General features: G+C 36.6%; 5 protein-coding genes and 1 pseudogene across 5 annotated transcripts; 1 reads left to right on the top strand and 5 right to left on the bottom strand.

Annotated features, from left to right (window-relative positions):
- LOC104754735 (aspartic proteinase-like protein 2) lies at positions 2,985-6,665 on the top strand. Its single transcript, XM_010477000.1, has 10 exons — positions 2,985-3,378; positions 3,510-3,639; positions 3,736-3,983; positions 4,732-4,959; positions 5,310-5,472; positions 5,553-5,626; positions 5,807-5,894; positions 6,009-6,084; positions 6,276-6,347; positions 6,448-6,665. Exons 1-10 carry the CDS (start codon positions 3,140-3,142, stop codon positions 6,588-6,590), a joined length of 1,461 nt encoding a protein of 486 aa, XP_010475302.1. The 5' UTR covers positions 2,985-3,139; the 3' UTR covers positions 6,591-6,665.
- On the bottom strand, positions 6,642-7,239 carry LOC104754736 (uncharacterized protein At1g05835-like). The gene is made up of 2 exons (XM_010477001.2): positions 7,155-7,239; positions 6,642-7,074 (listed from the first exon to the last, which is right to left on the bottom strand). Exons 1-2 carry the CDS (start codon positions 7,213-7,215, stop codon positions 6,752-6,754), a joined length of 384 nt encoding a protein of 127 aa, XP_010475303.1. The 5' UTR covers positions 7,216-7,239; the 3' UTR covers positions 6,642-6,751.
- Positions 6,678-15,284, bottom strand: LOC104754737 (annotated as a pseudogene).
- Positions 15,559-19,289, bottom strand: LOC104754734 (signal peptide peptidase-like 5). The gene is made up of 13 exons (XM_019238772.1): positions 18,983-19,289; positions 18,472-18,630; positions 18,270-18,381; positions 18,054-18,173; positions 17,750-17,907; positions 17,410-17,586; positions 17,260-17,294; positions 17,021-17,177; positions 16,693-16,746; positions 16,522-16,614; positions 16,236-16,378; positions 15,982-16,136; positions 15,559-15,887 (listed from the first exon to the last, which is right to left on the bottom strand). Exons 1-10 carry the CDS (start codon positions 19,121-19,123, stop codon positions 16,591-16,593), a joined length of 1,137 nt encoding a protein of 378 aa, XP_019094317.1. The 5' UTR covers positions 19,124-19,289; the 3' UTR covers positions 15,559-15,887; positions 15,982-16,136; positions 16,236-16,378; positions 16,522-16,590.
- Positions 19,377-20,829, bottom strand: LOC104754733 (ras-related protein RABA5e-like). The gene is made up of 2 exons (XM_010476999.2): positions 20,389-20,829; positions 19,377-19,873 (listed from the first exon to the last, which is right to left on the bottom strand). Exons 1-2 carry the CDS (start codon positions 20,720-20,722, stop codon positions 19,545-19,547), a joined length of 663 nt encoding a protein of 220 aa, XP_010475301.1. The 5' UTR covers positions 20,723-20,829; the 3' UTR covers positions 19,377-19,544.
- LOC104754732 (transcription factor bHLH128-like) lies at positions 23,355-26,111 on the bottom strand. Its single transcript, XM_010476998.1, has 6 exons — positions 25,550-26,111; positions 24,321-24,616; positions 24,083-24,211; positions 23,915-23,980; positions 23,741-23,809; positions 23,355-23,608 (listed from the first exon to the last, which is right to left on the bottom strand). Exons 1-6 carry the CDS (start codon positions 26,016-26,018, stop codon positions 23,552-23,554), a joined length of 1,086 nt encoding a protein of 361 aa, XP_010475300.1. The 5' UTR covers positions 26,019-26,111; the 3' UTR covers positions 23,355-23,551.

The raw sequence follows: 26,425 nt of genomic DNA, 5'->3' as shown, positions 1-26,425 counted from the left end.
AAAATCAAAAGTAATCTATTATATCACTAATTCTAATAGGAAAGTTATCTATTAAATTACTTATTTAGATAGGAAAATATATGCAATTAATAAGGACAATATATGTAATTAATAAGGAAAATATTTGCAATTTAAATGCAAGTATTATCTTATTATATAAAGTTTGATGTCAAATTTACTCATTAACAAGATCGTAACATGTATAAAAAGAGGATGACAAAAAAACTAAAGTTCAAAAGTAATAACATCAAAGAGCAGAGATTATACAAAAAAATAAAAGAAAGAGGATGGAGAAGATCAGGAGACCAGATCAAAGTCCCTTGACCCAAGATAAAAGAGCTTCAACGTACCCAATGTAGGATAGGATGAGGTAGATCGCAGAAAAACCTAAAGCTAAACCCAAGCTCTGCACCCCATAGATGAGAACTGGGCGTTGTAGTAGAAACGAAAAGAGATGGAATGCGACATAGAAGAGGATGGCGGAGATGAAGAACCACGAGAAGTTGGAGACGGCTGCAGAAGCAACGGCAGTGGAAAGAAGCTTGGATTCGTCGTCAAGAAGGCTGCTGAGAAACTTCGCTGGAACAAAGACAATCAAAATTCCTATTACCCATTGGATGCCGTTGGAACACTCCTTGACGAAGGTCTTCCAGATGTCGTTCACATGGGCTGGGGCGGCGGGTTCATCATTCGAAGCTCCGAAACATCGGGCGAAGAGACTGAACAAAAAAACGAAACCAAATCAAATTAATGTTATACAAAAAAGCAAATGTTAATTGACGCAAAAGTAATAACATCAAAGTCTTGATTAAGCAGAAATTATACAAAAAGATGTCTTAAAGCATTATTATCTAAAAAAAAAAAAAAGGTAGGATGGAAGAGACAAGATCAAAGTCCGATGAAGGACTTGACCCAAGATAGGAGGTTGGGATGAACAAAAAAAACTCTGAAATTAATATATTTTTCAACCATAAATTATCACTTAGGACTTTGCATCAGTTTCACAATTGCAAATACCTTGAACTAATTAAGAGTAAAATTAATAGTAAATCAATCAAAAGGTATAACAAAATTGACATATTCAAAAGATTTTATTTTATAATCTTGTACAAGATGTGCTTATATACAATTTTTTAATGTTTTCTATACATGTCATCTTAAGATCCATTCTCAATATGTTTATTTGTGGTGGGATGTTGAAAATTTCCCAATAAAAAGGATTCAATAGCTGAGTACGCTATTACGAAAAATTGAAGCTTGTATTATTGATCCGGATTTGCTTATTGGCCCATGTAGTCTATGATACACTTTACCCTCACAATTAACCGATCTTAGCTAGTTTTTAAGATAAGTTTTCACAGATTTTATTACTTATGTGATTTCCGAAACTGCCACAATATTAGATTTCTTTTTATACTATTGGTATATTATGGTTTATTGCATTTCTATTTAAAAATAACTAGAAATAAATAAACATGAGTAGTATATATTTTAAATATTATATATTTTGTTCTCTACGAACATATAAAAGACGATTAGATTTGGATTTGCAGATTTACGTATTTCTTATTTCGCATGTAGATTTAGTAGAGATTGGACGAACATATAAATCCTAATTCCTAACAGATTTTCTTATTTCGTATGCAGATTTACGTACTTCTTAAATAAATTGGGCCTTAAGCCCGTTAATTTAGAATTGGCTGCTTTGGTTTGTTTTTAAATGTTGTAAGCTTTTAGTTAGACATACTGAACTGAACATTGATTCCAATTGAATTAGCTGATTGTTCAGGAACTAGAATTGGTTTACCTTTTTTAAAAAAGTTACGTGAGATCTAAGAGTGAACATCAACTCTTTTTGCTTTATGTTTTTGTATTGAATGATTAGGTGAACAATAGAGGAAGACAAAGTAGCATTATGTATAATAGTTACAAAGAGTTGCTTGATCTTGAAGTTGAAAGAAAGAGAGAAGTCATCATCGCAAGGATGGAAAGTCTCAGGTATTCTATCTAGCTCATACAGAAATTTTTAAGTCCTTCATCTCTCGTGGATTAGTTTAATTGATATTTTGCTTGGACAGAGACTTCTTTAATCAACGAGAGATGAAGCAAGTTCGGATGCAACCGGTTATAGGCTTAGTAGCTTTGGTCTTACGGCCCTTAAAAACAGTGGCAAGAGCACATTTTCGTGCAATCTTGTTGAAGTTCTTCTCCAAAAAGGTTATTAGTATTTGCTTATCTGAGAGTATCAGTCTGCAAAAATGAAATCAGCATTGTGGATAAATGCTCTTTATTTTATGTCTTATGAAATTCAGTTTGTTTCTCTGTTTAAATGGATACAAATTGGCTTGTGATGGTTGCTTTGTTTTGATACATTTTGCTGAAAAGTTAACCTTTGTGGTTTACAAATACAAAAGTGTTGCTTATTTGGACCTTAAACTAAGAAGGGATAAGTCTAATGGATTGAGCTGGTCTGCTTCGTATTCAATAATTGAAGCTATATATAATATATACACACAAAGTCATGAACGAAGGACCAAGGTGATATGTAAAGTTATTGGCGTATGATATTAGACATTTAGACTCTTAGTTCTTTTTATTGAACCAATTCTCTCATGTAAAAATAGCAACGAATGAGAGAAGAGGCTTTAACATGCTAGTAGTTTTCACGTATTTTCTAACTCAATCCTTAATTCACATTCGAATAATTAAGACATGAATAATGGAAAAAATTTCTATGATATTAACAAAATTGTGTTAAAAAGTAATGAAATTTTTTTTTTTTTTCTTTTTTTTTTATAAAAAAATTGGTTACAGTTGAAACGACCAACAAGATATACATACTACATACAGTCTCTGAGTTGTATTGATAATGTATAACACCTGAAAATAATAATTAACAAAATTTGAGGGGGAAAATAAAAAAAGAAATAGAAAAAGTACACGCTGGAAAATAAAAAATAAATAAAAAATATTAGTTGGAAGGAACTGACCAAACAAAAAAAACAAACAAACAAACTCTGAAATTTCTCAATTTCCTCGTCGTCGTCGCCGGCCCGGTGGTTTCTCTCAACTCCTCCGCCGAGACGACTGACGCCATTTAAAATCAGGCAAGGAGTGGGAGTGAGGGTTAAGAAGGAAGATGACCTTATCAATCGTCTCGTTGTTCCCAATCTGCGCAAGATTCACGCTAGTGATTTGGTTTCTCACTGCGCTCGTGTCCGTGTCTTGTAATCCGGGAGTGTTCAATGTTAAGTATCGTTATCCAAGGCTACAAGGTTCCCTGAGCGCCTTAAAGGAGCACGATGACCGTCGCCAGCTCACAATTCTCGCTGGAATCGATCTACCCCTTGGTGGAACTGGTCGTCCTGATATCCCCGGGTGAGTGTTTCAGATTCACCACTTCTCCTCCTTTGGAGTCTTACTTCATCACTGTTGTTTTCTTTTTAGGAATTTTTGGAATTAAAGTTGCAATTTTTAGATTATGATCTCTCTGTGTTTCTCTCTTAAAGGCTTTATTATGCAAAGATTGGAATTGGAACACCTGCAAAGAGCTATTATGTTCAAGTCGACACAGGCAGTGATATCATGTGGGTTAACTGTATCCAGTGCAGACAATGTCCTACACGAAGCTCTCTCGGTGTAAGCCTCTTTTTTTTTTGTCTTTTTTTTTTGTATTTTCATTTACAGTTTCCTTTCGTTGCTCCAACTCAATGGTTGCGCCTTTTGTTTTCACAGATTGAGCTGACGCTGTACAACATAGACGAATCAAACAGTGGGAAGTTGGTCTCTTGTGATGATGATTTTTGCTACCAGATAAGTGGTGGTCCTCTCTCAGGCTGCAAAGCTAATATGTCTTGTCCTTATCTTGAGATATATGGAGATGGTAGCTCTACTGCTGGTTATTTTGTCAAAGATGTTGTGCAATATGACAGTGTTGCTGGTGATCTCAAGACAAAAACTGCTAACGGGAGTGTCATATTTGGGTAATTCACTTTTATTTTATCTCGCTTTACTATCTTTAAACTAGTAAACTGCTGCAACATGGTACTTGCAGCTTTGTTAGATCTTCTTTCTGTTCTCACTCAAAAAAACACAACTTCACCTTGCTTGAGGTCACGGTCTTATTTCTTTAAAATGAACAGAAGGAAATACATGGAAACTGCTCTAAGAAAGCTTTATTGATAACAATTCTTGAAGCCAAACAGATAAAACTTGATTGCTTAAAGAATTTTTTTTTGAGATTCTGAAATAGGTTAAAGTGTACTCTGGCATCTATGCTTTTATTTATTTATTTTGAAAGTAACATGTGAATAAGTTCTCCACCATATAGTGAATATCAGAAACAGACCATATGCTTATACTGAAAGATATTGTGCTTTTGATTGTGGCAGTTCATTAGTTTGCTAAGGTATATTTCCGTGCACAACTCATTTCATTTATTTCATATGCATCTACACGTTGGGAAACTTTGTAATTTAGAAATACCATATTTATATTTTAGTTTTGTATTCTGGCGGTCCTCACTCAACCGACTTAACGCTGAACCTCTAACTGTTGTGCAACATTCAAGAGCCTGAGAATTGCGGGTCATTTTTATAATCCCTCAGAGATCTGTAAAATGAGTAGACTAGTTGTCCATTACAACGTTTTACCATTCCTATGACAAGAAAGCTTAATCCTTCATTCCTCATTGCCTCTTCCATTTCTTAATGTTTTTATATGATCTTGAAGGTGTGGAGCTAGGCAGTCAGGAGATCTAGACTCGTCTAATGAAGAAGCACTTGATGGAATACTTGGATTTGGGAAAGCTAATTCCTCCATGATTTCCCAGCTGGCCTCATCAGGGAGAGTGAAAAAGATATTTGCTCATTGCTTAGATGGAAGAAATGGAGGTGGTATTTTTGCTATCGGACGTGTTGTACAACCAAAAGTAAACATGACACCATTGGTACCCAATCAGTATGTCAACATTGTTTTCCCTTTAAACTGTTTTACCTTTTCTTGTGCAATCATATGCTTCAAATGCAATCATCGCCTATATTGTTTGGGTAGAAGCTCAACGAGATACCAGTAGATGCAGTGATCATGTTATTTCTGTTATAGACCTGGTTTAGAGTTTCAATGCTCTTTCAAGTACATTGGACGATCGTGGAATTTTTTACTTTACTTATAGTAGAGTGAACCTTCTTGCAGTTCTTGTATAGAGGAGGAAAATAGAATTAGTGTGCTTGACTTTAAAGCTTCTTCTAAAATGATGAATATATTCTTTCTCTTTTTTGTTAACGGACTATTATTGTTTTGAACTGTAGACCACATTACAATGTCAATATGACAGCAGTTCAAGTTGGTCAGGAGTTTCTTAATATTCCAGCTGATTTATTTCAACCGGGAGATAGAAAAGGAGCAATAATTGACAGTGGTACGACCTTGGCCTATCTTCCAGAGATAATCTATGAGCCACTGGTGAAGATGGTACACTGCTAGAAATTTCCAGTTCTTAAAGAAATTTAAACTGCAGAGTCTATTCTCATAATTAGTTGTTCTTTTGTTAGATAACCTCGCAGGAGCCTGCTCTGAAAGTTCACATAGTGGATAAAGATTATAAATGCTTTCAGTACTCTGGAAGGTTAGTCATATTTCTTGATTATATATTTATATGATTCATCTGCAAAATTTTCAATATGCATCTACCAAGAATATCTTTGGACATCATTGTGGATGGTTTGCATGTAAGCAACTTCTCCTTGTGATGTCTGACGTATCACACAATGGTTTTCTTATGGAACCTTATTTACCTTTGCTGCAGAGTTGATGAGGGGTTTCCAAATGTCACTTTCCATTTCGAGAACTCGGTTTTCCTCAGGGTTTATCCTCATGACTACCTGTTCCCTTATGTAAGCATATTCAGCGTTTCTGGTTGATTTTTCGCTCTTGTAATCTTCATGTTTCAGCCTGATTTTTCTCTCAATCTTGCTATTCACCCCTAACTCAACACCAAAACTTTGTAGGAAGGAATGTGGTGCATTGGTTGGCAAAATAGCGCAATGCAATCCAGAGATAGGAGAAACATGACACTTTTGGGAGGTAACTTGTTGGATACATAGTTATTAGTTTGTAGTCATATTATACAAAACCATGACTAAGTGACGAAGTTTAATTGCAATCCAGTTTGTGAAAAAATGCCCATTGTGTTCTCTTGCTCAGTTGCTCTCAGTGAATATAAGCCTCATGTGATTCAATCCAATTCCCACAGTATCTTACCTTCTCTTTTGCAGATTTGGTGCTTTCAAACAAGCTTGTTCTCTACGATCTCGAAAATCAGCTCATTGGATGGACTGAATACAACTGTAAGTGCGATATATCGCTCGAAAACAATATAAATATTCATGTCTCATTGTGACTGGGAAAGATTTGGAATTTGAACAATTTATCATCTCTCTTTGGCAGGCTCATCAAGCATAAAAGTAAAGGATGAAGGAACAGGAACAGTTCATTTAGTAGGCTCACATTTTATCTCTTCTGCACTGCATTTAGATACCTCTTTGCTTTTAATTTCCTTACTTCTCCTTATGACTCTTTTCCTTCTTTAGAGACTCCTTATAGTATATCTTTTGTACATAGATTCTAACATTTTGCTCAAATGGTAAAGATGGTTTGAATATATAGATGATAATACAAAGAAAAACCAGCAGCAGATTTGATGAACAAACAAACAGATCTTGTTTTATTGATTTTAAACTATTTTATTGGTTTACTCGCACTGAAATGACCATGAAAGAGGACGCAGAGCAAACTGGTGTGAGTTGGAGTAATTGAAAGAGAGAGTTTGCATTGGACTCAAGGGCAAGCCGTCGTTAACTACGCAGTTTCCGGTGGAAGAGGAGAGAACACGGAGGAGTGTGGGGTCCACAAGCGACTGAGGAAATCCTTGACATTTCAGACGAAGGTTGATGACTGGGCACATTGGACATTTGTTCATTACCTCAACTCTGAACTTGATTCCTTGTCTCCCCTTCACCTGCGTCTGCTTCACCGTTGGTTCGCTGCTTTTGCTCTCACATTTTAGCCCAGAACCTATACACATATACATGCAACCCCATTCACATATCTACAGATAATAATTACAATGAAAAGTATTTAAGCTTTCAAGTTACCTATCTGAAGAAGCAACAAAGCAAGAGATGACCAAAGAAGAAACTTGAGAGGTTTTGACATTTGGACACGACTAAACAGAGCTTCAGAAGCATTGTACTNTTCAAGTTACCTATCTGAAGAAGCAACAGAGCAAGAGATGACCAAAGAAGAAACTTGAGAGGTTTTGACATTTGGACACGACTACACAGAGCTTCAGAAGCATTGTACTACAAACATGAGTATATACACATACACAATGACACACGCGTGCTTGTGTGCGCGCGTGTGGGGGAATGAGTCAAGGGATACGACCAATAATGGTCACATGCACAGAGAACCAAATAAAGGTGCAAGTAAAGTTACACTACAACAAAGTACTTAAAGGAGTGATAACGACTTTTTTTTCCTTCACATGTTGTGTGTCAGACTGAAGAAAACTATGCTCCTCTTATTTACGATTCCATAGATTGATCCCTTGTTGAATATCTAATCACAGTGCTTATCAGATAAAAATCAATTGTTTTATAGTCCCCATGATACGTATATAAGTGGAACCATCATGCTAAAACTTATAACCAGATCAACAGCAGATTGAGGCTCATTCGAGTCAGGAGAAAGAAGAAAATGCTGGTTTTTTCATTTACCCAAGATTGTAATGTGTCTCTTGTTACAAAAAGGGTTAATGTGGTTCTAGTACTTATCTAGTATATCTGTACAAGAAATGGATTGTTACAAAACCTTTGGATAGAACGATCTGAAGTTAAGAGTACTGAGAGTTACAGTATGTGTTCAGGGAGATTAATGGGCCTCTATAGAGGGGGAAGCTAGCCAGACTCATGAGTATCCGCAAACATGTGACATCCTCACAAAGATCTCGTGTACACACAGATGTGAAGGTCTGGATCAAGTAAGCACATGCAAGTCGAAACAGATGGTTAGGAGCTTCCATTGAATGGCAAACAAAAGGATTTTGTAAGTAAATTTGATAACTTCCATTGAGATAAAGTTTTCTTTGTGACTAATGAAAGCATGTACTTGCAATAGACATGGCTGGCCTCACCATGAAATTAGGCCGCTATCGATGAGATAGAGACGCGTTAAAGAACTCATCATCTTCAACAAAGATAAGACATCTACTAACCTGGAAATTAGCTTTCAATAACTACAAAGAACAAACTCTTCTCAAGTTAACATATCAACAAATATAGCTTACCTCTCAGGCTTCTGTCCAATCTTTTAACTCACTGCGAGAAGCATGAATATTTGCCTGTTGTTCTTCAGCTTCTGTGTCATTAACAACACCGCGGCATCTTGGGAAACCACAGTAACATGCAAGGCGCTCATCAATTGAAAAGAATCTGCCAAGTTATAGATAAATAATCAGTATATGACTGCAATTTCAAAAAAGCACCCAAGGAACAAAAGGCACAAAAAGAAACCTGTAATCATAGGTCAGTTCCTCCCATTTTGCGACATCCCTCTTTGCAAATATAATAATGTGCTCATCACCATTAACACTAATGACTCTTGAATAGCAATTTGGCTGTACAGGAAAATATCCATAAGTAATGTGATGATATTTGCAGATGCTAACTAAATCAAATAAAACTACTTGACCATACCTCACATGAGTGATTGATCAGGTGGGCAATACTTCCTGTCCTTGTTGCGTCTATGACCCGCTCATTATCAATTCTAAACATATAGGTCCCAGCACCCTATATCATAAAAGAAATTATTAGGTAAACTGATACCTAACATTTCAGTACTCATAACTAAAAATATCAGATAACAAAATTAAGTAGAAAAGTTAGGAAGATATGTACTATGTAGATACTAACACCGCAGGTTGCTTAAGGAACTAACAATATGTTCAGTGCTCGAGCCAAAAAAAAGAATCATTAATGCTGCTCAGAGATTACCATAGAGTATAAAATGCACAAGGTCAGATACGTACCACCATTGAGTTGTATATAAGATGTTCTCTCTTGTCAGCTATTGGCGCCCTAACAAGTTCCCCAGTGTATTCAATCACCTGCACCCCCCAATTCACAATATTGTCATGACTGACGCTTTACTATGCAAGAATGGACAGTTCAATTTATGAATTCCTAACCATATCTCCTGCCCTGTGCGGAAGCTTTGTAAAGATCCCAAAACCATGGATTCCTGATTTCCCTGTAGAAGAAAGTAAACCATGTAAAGGAAAACAAAAAAAAATCAGAGAAAATTAATTCTGATAGATATGTTAGGCTATATGGGAATCACTTCCCGTCTAATCCATAAAACGTAAAATGATCACAAGACAGCACCATACATCCCAAGAATTTAATGAGAAAAAAAATCCTACCAGTTTTATCTTCTTACAGAAATTTCACTAATTTGATCTATAACATAGCAGACACTTTGGCTAGTAATAACATCTTTTACAATTGTTGATTAAATGCTTACCGAATGCTAGTCTCTTCCTGTAAGTTTCCTTCATGTATGTATATTTTTCGGCCATAGATAGAATATTGCTTGGAGTAATAATTTGTGACATCTTTGATCCATATATGCGTTCGTACGTTGAAATTTCATGTCGCGAGTATCCGCCAACAATAAACGGCTGATTCTCAACAAATAAACGTTTTGAAGAAGCACCAGCAAGAGCTTCGGGTTCCTTTCGTCCTCTTCTTCCAAGATAATTATATGGCTCTACCAGAAACAAAGGGAAAGTACATTAATAATCCAGCAAGATAAAGTTATAAACTGACTTATACAGTGCCTTCTTTTAGATTTGATTACAAGCAAGCACAATGTGAAAAACACTTAAGATTAGATCTCTGAGAAAACTCTAAGAGAATAATGTAAGATCATTCAAGCTGAAAAAAAGACGCACATTTCCACAAGTAAGGTGAGAGAATTTCGAGCAAAACATTCCATCCCAAATAGATGCAATAATTCTACACTTTATTTCTACCAGCAGCAAATATTGATCAATGCAACTGCATACCAGTTCGAGCACAGCCAGAAGGATTAGGAGGTGGGAGGTACTTGGCAATATTATGAGCAGGTTTGATCATGTACTCTGTTTCTAGGTGGTTATTTGATGTTTGTCGATGCCTCTTGCAAAATGAAAGCAGGCGGATGCACTGATCTGCTTCATCATCCTCCATTGATAGAAGAAAAAGCCTATCCTCATCTGCAAGCTACAAAATGCTATCTTAGTTAGAACTATCTTTTTTGTAAAATTTGTGTGGTTGAGTAAACATCTATGAATGACTGCAGAATCATATGATGTCCTGTAGCATATGAAAGTACCTCAACACAGAGACCAGCAGCTCGTGCACATAGTGGATGATATGCCACCCGACAAGAACTATTTGAACACTGAAATGAGCATCATTGTTTGTAGTTAATTACTTTATTCAGTGACTAATATTTATGAGAGAGTCTAAACGAAGGATGCAATAAAAATATTGTCATGTGTGAATTTGTAAACAATGATTCAGCTTTCTTTTGCCATCAAAATAATTCTTACCTGGATACAAGCTCCATAAGATACACCACAGATGCTGCACAATAATTTCCAGCGATCCTGTTTTGAAGTATGAAAAAAAAAAACTAAATTAGAGCATCACGTACGTGGCTACTGGAAATACTACAATGTGCTTCTCTCGTTATAAAGGTAACTAATAATTCTGTCTAAGAAAACAGATGTAAAGGCAACTGAAAGAGAAACATCTCAAACCTTATTGACTTTATTAATCCCATGATAGGTTCCATCTTCTTCACATCCAATAAGCATGTTTCTGCATAATATCACAATCGTTGCTCATACATCTTGGATAGAGGTAAAGCCCCAAAATCCTTAGTAGAAAGAAGAAACATGCAGTGTAACATATCAAATGGTGAGGATTATACCTGGGATCCATATGGCACAAGCCAGATGAGCCCAGCGTCCATCAGTTGTCGGCTTCATAGCGCCCCCTGAAAGAAAATTTGTTGGTCATTAACCAAGGCATATAAAGACTCCATACCAAAAAGGTTGGGTTAAATTACCTACTACAGGACAAAGACAACATCGAGGAGGAATATCAAGAGCACCAGGACGACACAAATTGCATAACCACAGAATGCCATCACGGGGTTCCAACTGCCCATAGCATCTAGTATGGACCTAGTTCAGGATCAAAAATATACTGAGCATCATCTAGAAAAAGATAGTATGCCAGCCACTATACACATAAATCTAAAAGGATATAAAATAGTATAAAAAACTCAGAGAGAGCAATACCATCATTCTACATTTATCACATTGTAGGAACAGATTGTTCTCATATTCCTGCAGACAAGAAAATCTAAGTCACAACTAACTTATTAAGGCGTAGAAACCGTTCAATCAAGAAAGAAACATTGTTAACCTCATCCATGTGGCAGACATTGCACTTATCAAGATCTTTCCAGTCCACCCGTACAGGTCGGTAACCAGTAGGATGATCTTGATACTTTCCTGAACTATATTTGCGCTGAGAAACCTTCAAAGGTGGTTTGGATTGTAATAGCCCCTGCCAGTAAGGTCAAGACTTATTATAGGGCACAACATACATAAAATACGATTGCTAGAAGCTGAAGAATATTGCAAAGTAAGAAATTGGAAATCTACAACACAAAAAAGTACATAAAGAGAAGTCACAATTTTTTTTACAGAAATTAGTTATCGTAATGGTGAAATCTTCTGCGAAACTTGGTTCCTTTTTAAAGAATGCAGACCAGGACCCACCCTTAGTTTATCTAAGAGTTCAAATGCTCTCGGAAAGAGACAAGGAGAAAGATTTAATGCCATGCCAAACATTAAAGATGCCTAATAATGCATTTTAACTGCGAAACAGAAGGCAGACCACTGCAAAGTTTTCAGGGTCCCTAAAGGAGTACAACGGAGAACCTAGCGAAAACTCCTGAGAGTCCAATGAATGAAGGAGTAAAAGGAGACAACTATAACCACTACACATAACTTCAGATTCAAGAAGAAATACCTGAATAAGTTTATCGACTTCTGGGTTGGAGAAGCCAAACATATCTGTACCAGATTCTAGAAGTCCTTTACCCATAACATCAGGACTATTGGAAGCACTCTGAATCTTTTTTATCCTATTATATATTTTATTCCAGCAGGCAGATGGAGTTTCCCCTTTGAACTGTCAAAAAATCAAATATCAACTTAACATATGGCTATTACAAACCTTCTATGCACACAAGCCTTCACCTAAAAACCTAACCTGCTCACCGCTGTTGGTTGTCACTCTGAAAACGGGGCGAGTCTTTGACTCGGCATCTCTAAGCACTTCCATCTTGTACATGGCAGATGCATCAGGATCTGCTTAAAGTCAAAACAAGAAATTGTGCATGTATGAGACGAAAAAATTGCAGATTAATATAGAAAAGCACAAAAACTGGTAACTAAATGACCTTTTAGTGATATGAACTTTCTTATAGCTGTATACCCTTCCGGCCAAGTATGCTGACTATCCTTGAAAAATTCGGAGTCTGTCACGATCCTTCCTGGCAGACAAAGACAAGTGATATACTAATTAGTTTGGCTTATGCATAATGGCAGAGTCCATTCCAACTAAAGATGACCCAACATACTAATTAGTTTCAAACATTACCAAGATTAATTATTTGCAGATCTCCGATTCTATGCAAGCAATCTCCAAGTTCCATTGGTCGCAACCAGACTTCTCCATCTTTTGTGTGATCATCACCAGAGTTTGAGCTGTCCACTTCTCCACTATTAGTCCTTTCCGAACAATCAGTATCAGCAACTTTTTGAAGTTGATCCATCCTTCCTGGAAGCTTATATTCTTTTAGGTACCTAGGTGAAGTCAGTTACTCAGTTACAGCAATTTAACACAGGCATCACATTCTTGTTCGGATAAACATACGGAAATGGTCTGTTTGTTAACTTCACTATATTGGGAAAATTAAAAAAGTAGAATGCCAGTGAAAAGCAAGAGAAACTTACATTTTTGCTTCCTCCATGGCCTCTTCAAACCGAGGTTGCTTGCACTTCAGAGGAGATCGTGAGAGAAGCCCTTTAAGAAATGAGACCGCTTGTTTGACTTGTATTCTATATAACCAAAATAAAAATAGTCAATTTCCATTACAAAAGTATGATGTGTTTGTGTAACATTAGTTTCAACAATTCGGTAGCATAACAAAAATCTCTAAAGATATTACAACGATTTACTAACCTAGCAAAATCATGGGTGCCGAAAAACTGTACGAGGACTGATCTTCCTCCAGATGCCTTGTTGTTTAGACCTTTCCGCTTTACTATAACAGACTCATCCACAATAATTGCTGGCCACATAGCATGACCTGTCCAGAAAAGTTAACACACACAACAGTATGGTTCTCAGTATGGTTACTAAGTACCACAAATTCTAAAGCAATTAGGTTTTAAAGAGAAAGATGGTGACAAATATGCGTCCTAACAGCATCATGTTTCTTACACCATAACGGGAGGCTATATGCCTAAATATTTTCTACAAAAATAGTAAGAAAATACATGTACAAGAATACAGAAATAGGTTTGGTTCAAAGCATTTACCAGTTAGTTTCGCCCATATGATGTCTCTAGGCTCAAAATCTTGGCACTCCTCAAACGAAGCAGCCAATATAACCAGTTCATCATAATCTTGACCATCAACGGCCACATCGTTGGTACCAAACTTCATGTTTAGCAACTCCATCTCGTCACGAGAAATTAAAAATTTGATCTTTTCACGACGAAGAGCTAATTCCTCGCCATCTCCATCTCCATATTTAACCTGCAGCATATTATAGTGGTGAAAAAGACGAGCATTTACATATTCCATCAGTCACCAAAAATAATGACATGAACCAGATATAATAGACAGAAATAACTTACAATGTGATGCTTTGTCTCTACATTATATCCAATGATAGAACCAGGATACCAAACAGCATCCAATGGCCAAAAAACCTAGAGATTAGACAACAATCAAACTGTTAACAAGTCCCTTCCATAAAGATAGAATGGAATAGCTAAAGCACATAACTTAATAGCTCAACACTTGCCTTGCATTGTAGCCCAATGAAAGTTGTAGGATCGACACCATCATAACTCAACCTGCCATGCCACAAAACTCGCCAGTCATAAAACGACAATGACTAATCTCGGAGATGAGACAGTTTCCTAACCGGGAGAATAAATGGTAAAAGTGAACCCTAACCTGACCCATTTCTTAGCTGTGGCAGAAGCTGTGAGAACCTTGTCCTGATTCTTGATCAAACTCTTCTTCCTCCGGGAAGATCCATTTTGTTTACTTCCGCTACACACAGCTTTGATTCGACATCCCCTTAAACCCGGGTTATCAGAGATACTTAAAGTAGTAGAATCCACGCCCAAATTCATAAGCTCGCCATTACCAATCCTCCTCCTCTTCGGCTTCTTCATCTTCTCCTCCTCCTCATCATCATCAAGCTCCATAGTTTCAGTTTTCACAATCTTACCCATTCTCTTCACTCCCTCATTCTGAGATATTGCTAACTCGACGAAAGACTCACGCCGCTTCCTGCTCCTCCTCTTACGACGACAATAAACGTGAACAATATCAGGTCGGCGATGAGACCGCAACTCAAAACCATCCGCATGACTGAATTGCTTATGAGTAGGGGCGCTAATACGACACAATGAAGACGAAGAAGAGGAAACGGAGTAGACGCTCTCAAGAGAGGCGTAACGAACAGGAAGATCAGATTCAGCGTGGTGGTGGTCGTTGAGTTCGATTTTGCTTTGCGTATCTTCTTCTTCTTCTTCCTCCAAATGTTTTGAGATACACGACATTGAAATCATTAGGAGGAAGAGAGTCAAAAAAAAAAAAGAAAAAAAACTGTTGGGTAAAGGTTCTCCTCTTTCTCGCTCTCTCCGCCGATTGAAATTGAAATTGAAAATAGTTAGGGTTTGAGGGATCTCGAGAATTAGGGTTTAAGCGAAAGAGGGATGATATTGTTAGGGAACGAGATGTAGGAGCTTTTTGCCCCACCACGAATTATCCGGTTTCCCGCCGGCTAAAAATTTAACAGTTTCTTTCTTTTCTTTCCAGATCTGCTCCTCTCTCTCTCTCTCTCTCTCTCACTTCACTTCTTTTATAACATACCTCTGCAAACACGTACATATACGTACGTAGATGATGACGGGGGCAACAACTTTAGAAACATGACACGACACCGTTTTCTACTTAAAAGTCTCTTTTAAGTATCTGTCTTTGACTTTTGGACTTTTGGTCTTTATTTATTCCATGTACAGAACAGAATACATCAACACAAAGCCGGCTTTATATGTTCATTCGTATTTTGTACAGTATAACCACCGCAGGGATATACAAATTTGTCGCCGTTTAGATACAGAAGTTGTGATGGAATATTTGTACACATATACATTACATTTTATATACGTTTGGTGGGCTCGAGACTACATGTATATGCATCAAAAGTGTAGTTTTCTTAGATTCATGAGCTAAATTAAATAAATAAAAAATGATTTTGTATATATTAAAAAAAATGATTTTCTTCTTCTCCTTGTTTTTGGATTTCTAGAGTTTTGACTTTGAGTTCTCATGTTTGATTTGAAGCAATTTCTGCTTATGGAGATGGAGTTACATCTGCAGCTGGATGCTGTTCAGTCCCATAGTTCCACAAGTCCCTCAGTTCTTTCCTCACCAACCCTAGAATGACCGTGATTCCTGCAAACCGCACTTGCATTTGTAAGAATCCTTGCATATATATATGGTCGGGTTTTAAACAATGACTAATAAGAGTTTTTAATGAACGATATACCAAGCGTGCAAGGGACAAGATAGAGCAATGCAGGTTGACCGTGTCCGTTCATAACATACAATCCCAAGTATGTTAAGAATAGCCCAAGTCCGTAGCCAAACATCAACCATGGGAAATATCCATTTGAGACTCTTTTGTTATTTTCCTTGTCATATCTGAGAGACAAAACCAAATTGAAATGGCGCATACTGTATAAGGATAGTGTTTTCATAGTGAACCAGGATCATTGTTAAGCCAATGCACAAGAGCGCTACCTGAATATAAAGCATATGAGAAGTCCCGGGAAAAGAATGTCTCCAAAACCGATCATGTTGTAACCACCCCATGGATCAGAAAGCCGTGGTACTTTTAAAAGCATGGGAATAGATTCTCCAGTGTCTTTGCTCCCACGTGCAACCTATGCCATTGATTAACAAACATGATCATCATATTGTATCCAACTTGTACGTGGTTGAGGTTAACCTATCATCGACCTTCTTAGCTCTCTCACTAAGTGCAAACATTCTATACTGAGATGAAATTATAACAAGTGGAACTCACCGCAATCATAACACTTTGCTTGAAGATTAGTGGTGATATGAATACCCAAAAGATGTCATAGAAAAACGCTCAACAGAGAAGAATGGTAGCAACCTAAACGTGAGACACACATTAGAACACATACAAAGAAATATAGTTGGAAACACACATACAGTGATACAGAAAACTTACCCTGATATTAGGTAGCCGAGCCACTTGCAAGACATTTATCATCATGCAAATACCCTGTCACGTAACACGTTAAGCTTAGAAAGCCAACTAAGGACAATGCTGAACCAAAAGCATGTTAAAGTAATTGCTACAAATTAGTTGTCAACCGACAAATGTCTGAGACAAAACAGAACCTTGAGTTGGATTTGATAAAGAAGTGAAAGAAAATGTTGAGTACGCCAAACCAATATTTTTGTTTAGACAGACGGCAAATCGAAGACTAACCAAGGTACATAGGGATAATTTGGCTTTAGACAACTGTAAAATGACCAGGCTAAAAAAAACTTACAAAAATATCTTGGCCTGCCCATGCGTAGGAAGTTTTGCGCTTTATTAACCAGACGACAGCAACCACCAAGCAGAATAACAGAACCACGAGTGAGAGAATTGAGGTATTCCCAAACAGAGGGAATTTTACACTCTTCTGGCCGCATTTATTGCATCTCCTGCAGAAATAAAAACATGAATAAAGAGAAAGCATCACATGAGCTTTTTGGCTCAACAACTTAATTGGGTTTCTGAGAGTACCTTTTTATGAGTGTAGTGATAATATTATGCATTCCCTGAGATAGAAGAGATATTAATAATTAGGGTATTGACATAACAATACTATTCGATCATAAATTTAGCTACTGAGCCATAAAACTAAGGATATGCTCAAAGAGTAGCCAACATTACCTGCATACCACCAATGCAGAAAAATATGGTCAGGATCAAGATGAACCACGCTGACATGAAGAAGAAGAGCAAAATGAGGAACGTGGACGCTGATATGACAAAGATAACAGCACCTGTAGCACTGATATCAAGAGTTTCATCTTCAGCAGCTTTGGTAGCATCATCATTTGAAGATTTCTGCCAAAAAGATTCAGATGATATGAAAAGAACAAGAATTAGTGTAAAAGTGGATCTTTTAAGTAATTTCAAACAAAAATATTGTTTCATGATTTCATCTAGGGTAAGATATTAAAGTGAAGTTTAGTTTCGGTAGAACCCCAAAATGCGAAGTATAATAAACCTTGGGTGATAATTCATCATATTGCTCATCATTCTTCTTAGGACTGGTGCAATGTGACCAAATAGAAGCAATGAAAACTGTTCCAACAGACATTAGCCAGAGGAAGACCACTGCATAATCCAAAATCGGGCTCTTTGGAGAATACAATAAAAGCTCCACTGCATCAAAAAAACACAGAGCAAACCACATAGCAATCAAAAGAACAGTAACAAACAAAAACAGATAGACGATCACTGAAATTGTTGGAAATGATATGAGGATCCTACATACTAGTGTCACAAATAGAAAAAGGGTTAGTACTTACCTTTCTTATTTTGCGTAATGGAATTCCTCAGTGCATCTCCAGATGAAGTTGTAATCATCAAAACAGGTATAGAAACATTCATGGAGGTAGCATTCTCATCACAAACCATCTCATCCAGCACTAAAGAAAAAAAGCAAAGACAACAGAAACAGAAATCAGAGTCTCATCAAAACAAGAACCACAAAGCAAGAAATAGCAAGGTTAGAAAATCTCAACCTTCTTTATCGTTTATCAAGATCAAAGCGGCAGCTCCTCCTGCTTGTGCAACTTCAGCCTTAGCTGAGAAAGTACATTCGCCACGCACAGATAACGCAATAGTACCAGATAGCTGCAAAAAAATAGAGAAACTACATGAACATTAAATAACAGCATTATGAACTGTCTGTATTTGAGATTTCAAGAAAAAAAAGAAGAAGACCTTGGAGGTTAAATTGGAGCAACTGGTCAAAGGAGTGGTGAGAGCAACAGGAAGTTTAACAGCTTTGTCTTTATCAGAGGGAAGCAGTGCCCCAAACTGAGCAGTCATAGCCGTAAAAGTCTCGCCGCTTTCTCCGTTAACCCAATTCTCGACTTTGACCTACAAATTTCAATACAATCCGGTAGTTGCATGAGTAATGTGATCAGGTAGACAAGTTCTATGCATGAATCTATAGTTTTCAATACCATCAATCTCGTCCTACAGATTGATCTGACTGAAGGGTTTAACCTAACTTTTTGAAATTGGATAACAGCAGATGCTAATACAAAACCTGTGTTTGCAAAATTTGATCTATTTCCATCAATTATATAGATACAGTTTCGTTCGACAAAAAGGCAAAAAGAAACCAAAACTGGAGAAGATAACGATTCCGGTTTATTGATGAACACTGTACCGAAATTTCAACGTGAGATTATAATAAAGGAACTGGAATTGGGGAAAATTGTGTTACCATTTGAAAATCATTGGTACAACCAGGAATCTTCGGAGCGGTACCACCACCTTTCGTGTCAGCACACACGCACAACAGACCTATTAGATAGAGGGTCACCGCCGCCGCGAGAAGACGGCAGCCAAACGGAGGTAATGACATCGCCGCCGTGAGAAACAGAGAGAACAAAAAATATTGAAGAATTGTAGAAGAAGAAAAAAAAGGAAAGAAAATATTCTCCGTTCATCTTCGTTATTACACAACCAGAGAAAACTAAAACTCCATCAAAAGCCATCTTTTCCTTTTTAGAAATTTTCTTTTTTTTCTATTTCGATTTTCCTTTTTCCCTCGCTTTTCCCATAATTGACAAAATTAGTTTATTTAAAATAGGCAAGTTATTATTACAAAGATAAAATAAAAAAATACTAGTGATGATTTCACTATTTTGCCAAAATTTTATAAAAGTAGAAGGCAAAAAAATAAATTACAGTTCATGGATTTTTTTTTTCTTTCTACAAGACAAATAAAGGGAAAAATAAAAATAAAATAAATAGGTTGTTTTTGGATTTTTTTTTTATTTGGTTTAAGTGGAAGAACAACAAGAGAAACCAGAGGTGTGTTTGGAGGCAGTAGTAGTGTTATCATCCTTAACAAGACTTACCCGATTCACGGTGAGTTCATCTTTATAAGTATCGGAGTTTAGCTGCTTACGGCTCACGTTGTTGTAGATATCAAGTATCACCATCTCAAAAGCTGTTTTCACATTGGTTGAATCAAGTGCCGATGTTTCCACAAAGAAGAGTCCCTGAGCTTCTGCTAGTGCTTTCCCTTCCTCCACGCTCACTGCTCTTATGTTTTCCAAGTCACACTTGTTTCCCACCAGCATTCTCGCCACCGTTGTATCCGAATGGACTGATTGAGAACAGAGCAAATCAATTGTTTTTAGAACTCAGATCAGATTAAAAATTCCCAATCTTTCTATAGTTTTTTACATAGAAACCTATATGAATCGCTACATATTGGTTGGTTTATCAACAATGATCGCATAAAGCTATAATCATATGAGAATGAAGGGCATAAGAAGTAGCATCCTCCTCTGTTTCTAAAGCCAAATAGCATTATGTTCCGAGTAGAATCATATGAGTAAACTTGTATCTATCTACATTGCAATGTACAGAGCAAGCATCATGAGACTTATTATATACATATGAACCCATAAATTTACTATTTTTAGATAATGAGAAGACCTCTTATAGATTTTGAAGCCTCAAAGATGGCACAAACTTGGCTTCAAATTCTCAATTCTAGACTTCTAGTCAAAACCTACGACCTAATTGAGCATGACGAGTTACCCCATTACTCTCTCAATACCATATTCAAAAATCAAATCCTATACATCATACGAATCAAAAGCGAGAGTGTCTTACTCGTAAGCTCATCGAGCCAACGTCCGACGCTCTCGAAAGTAGTGCGGCGGGTGATGTCGTAAACGACGAGTGCACCGACGGCGCCACGGTAATAAGCGGAAGTGACGGCACGGAACCGCTCCTGGCCAGCAGTGTCCCAAATCTGAGCTTTAACCTCTTTACCTTCAATCTCCATACTCTGAGTCTGAAACTCAACGCCGATCGTGGCCTTGGAATGCGCACTGAACTCGTTCCGAGCGTAACGAGACAGAAGATTCGATTTGCCGACGGCAGAGTCGCCGATCACCACAATCTTGAAGAGGTATTCCTCTCTTCCTTCGTCATCCGAAGACATCGTTTCCCTCTCTGTTTCTTCTAGAGAGAGAAGTTGAACTAGTTTTAGAGAGAGAGAGAGAGAGAGGAAGAGAGGAGATGGAGGACGGTGCAACAAGCTGGCAAGAGGACATACTGCGCATTAAGTGCCCTCCTCTTAATATCGCCGCTCCTTTTTATTTTTATTTTCTTTGTTTGGGTTTTATTATAGAGAATTAATACACACCACGTTGTAGGACTTCTTGAGTGGTAACGTAAGAGAGGGAGATAATTATCTTTGATCGTTTCCGGAGAGCATCTTATCAACGTTGATTGGTCAATCAAAGAAGGTCTGTCTTCTGCCGTAGTCTTTCATTCTTATAAAAAAGAAAAAAGAAAAAAAAAAATCCTTTGTAGGTGTGTGCTTGACATGCAGTGTTCCTTTTGCAGGTTAGGTTGTTGGTGGTGCTGATCTTGTGGTGACTGCTTCATCGGACAAGTTAAGTCACGATTATGCGTACAAGCTCCTATGGGTTTTAATTGTTATATCTAGTACTTGTACATCATCTATCTATGTAGGAGTTTTGAGTATTCTATTGCATAGTACTAGCCACTAGGAGATTTACTTGCAGCCGCACATCAGTTGACTTACATGATGGATTGATCAGTTGACTTCCTCTATCTAGAAGTTGATTATCTCGGTTAATTGGTTCATGCATTGGTTAGTTTTAATCTATGGAAGCATAGATAGGATTAGCATTGTTAAGGGGTTTCCTGATTTGAGGTTGTTCTGTTAACTGGTTTAGACATTGGCTAATGCTACTAATTTGTTGAATCATTATTTGGTGTTCCATGACACTTTTGTTAATGCTTGATCAGTGTGAAATTATTCTTTAGGTTGTGTCTTTCTCTAAAGAATATAAAGTTTGTTAAAATAATCTGTAAATTCCAAAAGGCACAATTGTCTTCAAATAGCGTTGGTTATGGCCGGTTAAGCTTATTAGACATGAAAATATTTATATAAAAGTTTGGGGGCAATAATACTATCACGACCTCACTCTAACATTTATTTTAATTACAAAAATAACATTAAAAAGATTATATAAAAAAATATCTTTAGTTTGTGAAAGAGGACCCTCAGGATCTCAGGATCTCACCACAATTGACCTATTCAAGCCTTTTCCAAATGAGTATGTCGTCCGTCTAAGACTTAGATTATTTGGAGAGGTTGTTGATAGTCATTTCGAAAAGTGCTTAATTTATATAAAATTATAGAATTTCTTTATTATATTAAAAAATCATGGATAATAAAAATTAAAATATTTCTTCATTTTGTTTTAGAAAATACTTTTTGATAACATAACAAAGAAATTGAGTTCTTTTTTTTAAAAAAAAACTTACAAAAGAAATTGAAATAATTTTTAAAAATAACAATATGTGTACAAGATTTGCTAAAGAGTTAACTACTCTCTCTCTATCTTTCTCATGTCAAAAATTATTATTGGCACAAATCCAAACATTTGGTGTAAATTAATTTTGGCATCAAAAGATTAGAAAATAAATTCAAAAAAATTATAATAATATATAGTAGCTATATTGAATTTGGAAATAGTACTTAGGAAAGCATCATAGAAGATACTATATGAAAGTTAGCATTATTACATTAGAAATGATGGATAATTTTAGTTTGTTTAGAAGATGTTACTGGATTCAAATTTTTGGTAAATAGATTGAAATATTCTAAACAATTGTTAGAGAGATTTCTATAATCTTGTTGATCAGTTTTTCTATGAGCTTGTAAAGTATCTCAAATAATCTTTATATTTTGATGATACTTCTTTTTGGTAAAAATCCAAAAAAATACTTGATCTATTTTTTATTTGGACGTTTAATATATAGTTTTTTTATCGGAAGAAAAATACTTCATTTAATCATTGTTGGTCTAAAATTACATCATATTTTAATTTGTTGGTAGATTTGCTAGTGTTGAATCTAAAGTTTTGGGTATTGTGTCCACGACAATTAACTCAGAATATTTTTCATAATGACTCCATTAACGTAAGATTAATATTTTTCATTTAATCATTATATATAAAGTAAGATTAAAATTTAACTCCATTAACGACTCTGTAACAGTATTAGACCAGCTTGCAAGGCAAGAGCTAAGTCATGCTTTGTATCAGGTAATTATGGTTGAGTGTCTCAGCCACTACTCTTTACATGGCTTAGAAGATTGCAATCTACATTCTCTACAAACAAAAGTCTTATACCGGTTATGTTGGCTTAGGCAATATATATACTTACATTTCTTTAGTAACGTCTATCTAGTTGCATTCTTTTATTTCTAAATGTGCCCATGGTCATCATATCTTAATTTCACCGAGAAAACAACCAGTGCATGATCAAAGAGATTCATTTTGGTGTAAGTGAATTCTGCTTTTTAATGTATTTATTGGTTACAGTAAACTTGGAATTAGTCACACACCTCAAATCTTTTGTCTCAGAATTTACTTTATGACAACAACAACAAAAAACAGAGGATTAGAAAACCAAATAATGAAAGATAATTGCTTTGCTTGTAACTCAAATTGATTTTGGAATTCACAGCAAAGTTCTTATAAAATAAGCAACATCATTAGGACAACACTTGGAAAAGAAAAGAAAAAAAAAAGACATAATAAACAATTGTCAATGTTCTATCTTATAATGATAACGAATGAGAACTTTATAAGAGAATTAGGCATTTAATAATCTATTTATTTACATCTTCACTAATTCTCTTATATTATCAAACCACATATGATAATTAAATATCGGAAACAACAAAAATAAAATTAGCTAGGATAATCCCTACCGTTAGGGTTGCAGCTAGCTAGCTTTGTCTCTCACTGCATCCGCACGTGCAATTCTCTTGATCCTTTTTCAAATTCTGTGTTTGTAGATGAAGATGTGTAAGTATAAGTATAAACAGATGAATTAGAGAGAACTCTGAAAAGGGATTCAGCTGAACTAAAACAGACAAAAAAAAAGAAGAAGATAATTGATAGTTTTGTAGAGAGACCTGAAGTTGATGTTGAAGACCTTTGATGTGTTGTACAGCTAAATCCAGCATGTCTGAATAGCTTGTTTGCTAAGAAAATCAATAACAAGCAATATCGTATAAGTAAATAAACACTTTTTTCATAATAATGTTAATATATCTACATACTAAATTTGATAAGATTTTCAAAGTAACCTTATCCATGTTGGGGACAAGATCTTGTAGCTTCTTTAGTTTCCCGCTTATTCTCGTTCTCCTCTCCTATATGAATCATCAGTATATATATAAATAAATTAAGTTAGCGACGAATTTGCTGCTAAATAATCCACCGCTAAATAAAGAAAGAAGTGTGATTTGACTGACCCGCTCGGCGATGCTTCTTGGATGGGTGGCGCAGCCGCGCTTGGCCCGGATTTTGCAGGGTACAGAATCTTCAGGAAGCTGCATGAAGTTATCCATGTAGTTCATTGAAGTGTCTGAAGGAAGACTATACTGCAAAACCAATGATAGAAAGATTCAGCAAGTTTGAGCACACCAACAAATAAATATATATATACGACAAAAATTCAAACCCACATGGAAGGAAACAAACAAAATGTACCTGTGAAAAGAGACCTGAGTCCATGTCCTTGGACCGTTTATTAGGTCGGGTGACGGTAAACCCTATTGAACCGGAACCATCATCCCAAGAATCAGTAGCGGCGGCACCAAAGCTAGCAGCCGAAAACGAATGGCCTGAACCATCGTGGACAGGGGTCTCATTGACCTCGTTGATCCGAGCCAGAGAATCGTGACTCGTGAAGCTTAGCTGAGACTTCAATCTCGAATGTCCTCGTCCCGCATTAGACGACCCTCCTTGCGGACTATAATCACTGGTTGGTTGGTTCAATGCGAAATCTGATTCACAAAGTAAAACTATATAGTTTAATAACGTTGCATCATACACATGGAAGTCACATTCACAACAAATAAATTTATAAAATAACGGTTTAGTTTTCAGTGCCGGTTCAGACCGATGACACGGTAAGGTGTTGGAAGTCACATCCAGGCTTGGTGGAAGATATTATAAAATTAGAGATAACAACGAAGGCAAAGGGCACGAATCATCAGGACCAAACGAAAGCAACCCAAAATACAAAAGGAAACAGATCCACCACCAACTAGATCTATCGCTTTTCCATTTAAATAATCTTCGAAACAACCAATGAAATTTCGCCACGTCAGCATAAATACTATTGGTCAGTAACTAAAAAAATCCAATCCTCTTTGTTGTAATAAAAAATGCAACTTGGTGTGTTTTTGGGATTCCTCGTCGAAGATATTTAAAATACTAATATCCCAAAGGGTAAACCGAGGCACATTTTTTGCTGTATTTTTTTTTTAAAGCACGTGGTCCGGATCAAAGGGCGTTTTAGTCATTTTAAAAATACGAGGATCACGTCCTGCACAGTTACCAACCAAGCTAAAACAAAAAAAAAAAAAACTAGCAACGACCCCTAAAGAACACAATGTCAACTTATTTATTTATATATGGACTTCGTATCGTATAATACAGTCTGTTATAGTAAGATACCCAAAATACCCTCAGCAGATAGCCTCCTACAGTTAGATTTCAACCTAAATGTAATAATAATAATGGATCTTTTGATTCAGCAGCCAAATGGATTGGATGATGTGATCATAACCCATACTATCTCATAACTACTACATTCCGATTTTGGCAAATCCTAAAGTCCTAGAGTTCAGTGTCTGTCTTTATATTTGGAATTTAAAGTTTCTTGAAAATAAAATAAAAAAATATATAAAAAAGTGAAAAATTCAAGAACTAACTGTTTTTATCAGCGGCGAGGTAGCTGAAGAAATCGGCGGGAGAGCTACGTTGTCTAGCGAGAGAGTAAGATCCTGATCCTGATCCTGATCCACCACCGAGTTCGTTGCTCTTGTGCTGCGAGATCTCATGATTGAATCCACCACCGTAGGATCTGTCGAGGAAGACATCTTTATTATTATTATTATGTTTCTGTCCGTCGGATGATGAGTTGACTCCACAAGTAGTCGAATCGGATCTCAGCGAGGATGAGTCAGCTCCGGCGAAGAAATTACCGATGAAGTTATTATCAGAAGGCTGATTATAACCTGTGAAGTCACGAGCGTTTGACCCTCCGATGACTTCGTCCACCACAGAGTTTAGAAACGATCCCGGTGCTGACCCGTATCGGATCAGTCCTCCTCCGCTTCCGCCGCCGGGAAGCGATGATCTATGCGATGATGATGACGTGGATGAAGATGATTGGTACATGACTTCTATCGCCAAATGGAGAGAGAGAAGAGAGAAGAGAGAGAGAGATGCAAATGCAAAGCAAAGCAAAGTTATTTGGTTTTTGTTGAAAAGAAAATAAAAAGAGAGAGAGAGAGAGAGAGAGAGAGAGAGAGAGAGAGAGAGAGAGAGAGAGAGAGAGAGAGAGAGAGAGATGCCTTTTTTTCTTTTCTTCATTTTTTCTGGATGGGGTAATAAAAAGGAGTCTTCACTTTTCGGTGATTGGCTCATTCGATGGATGTCACATGTGCGCCTCACGTGATCTCTTGCGAACCTAAGCTCAGCCAATCAGACCTTTAATTATTATTATTTTTTTTTCTTTTTGTTATCGATTAACTTAGTCACCTTTTGGGCTTTTGGGCCAAGATTTCAAAAGGCTTCTCTGTTTA

Source organism: Camelina sativa, chromosome 17 (assembly GCF_000633955.1).
Source record: "Camelina sativa cultivar DH55 chromosome 17, Cs, whole genome shotgun sequence".
Taxonomy (NCBI): Eukaryota; Viridiplantae; Streptophyta; class Magnoliopsida; order Brassicales; family Brassicaceae; genus Camelina; species Camelina sativa.
This window is presented reverse-complemented; position numbering and strand designations above follow the sequence as displayed.

Excerpts from the sequence above, each read along its gene's own strand:
- LOC104754735 (XM_010477000.1), top strand. The coding sequence starts at position 3,140 with ATGACCTTATCAATCGTCTCGTTGTTCCCAATCTGCGCAAGATTCACG. Across the intron at positions 3,640-3,735 it reads CTACACGAAGCTCTCTCGGT|ATTGAGCTGACGCTGTACAA; the intron begins GTAAGCCTCTTT and ends TTGTTTTCACAG. Across the intron at positions 5,895-6,008 it reads ATGACTACCTGTTCCCTTAT|GAAGGAATGTGGTGCATTGG; the intron begins GTAAGCATATTC and ends AAAACTTTGTAG.
- LOC104754734 (XM_019238772.1), bottom strand. The coding sequence starts at position 19,123 with ATGTCATTACCTCCGTTTGGCTGCCGTCTTCTCGCGGCGGCGGTGACC. Across the intron at positions 18,174-18,269 it reads CTTGATAAACGATAAAGAAG|TGCTGGATGAGATGGTTTGT; the intron begins GTTGAGATTTTC and ends TTTTTTCTTTAG. Across the intron at positions 16,615-16,692 it reads CTCGGCTACCTAATATCAGG|GTTGCTACCATTCTTCTCTG; the intron begins GTAAGTTTTCTG and ends TCTCACGTTTAG.
- LOC104754736 (XM_010477001.2), bottom strand. The coding sequence starts at position 7,215 with ATGTCAAAACCTCTCAAGTTTCTTCTTTGGTCATCTCTTGCTTTGTTG. Across the intron at positions 7,075-7,154 it reads TTTGTTGCTTCTTCAGATAG|GTTCTGGGCTAAAATGTGAG; the intron begins GTAACTTGAAAG and ends ATATGTGTATAG.
- LOC104754733 (XM_010476999.2), bottom strand. The coding sequence starts at position 20,722 with ATGTCTTCGGATGACGAAGGAAGAGAGGAATACCTCTTCAAGATTGTG. Across the intron at positions 19,874-20,388 it reads TTGGCTCGATGAGCTTACGA|TCCATTCGGATACAACGGTG; the intron begins GTAAGACACTCT and ends GTTCTCAATCAG.
- LOC104754732 (XM_010476998.1), bottom strand. The coding sequence starts at position 26,018 with ATGTACCAATCATCTTCATCCACGTCATCATCATCGCATAGATCATCG. Across the intron at positions 24,617-25,549 it reads CCTCGCCGCTGATAAAAACA|ATTTCGCATTGAACCAACCA; the intron begins GTTAGTTCTTGA and ends TTTGTGAATCAG. Across the intron at positions 23,981-24,082 it reads CAAGAAGCATCGCCGAGCGG|GAGAGGAGAACGAGAATAAG; the intron begins GTCAGTCAAATC and ends TGATTCATATAG.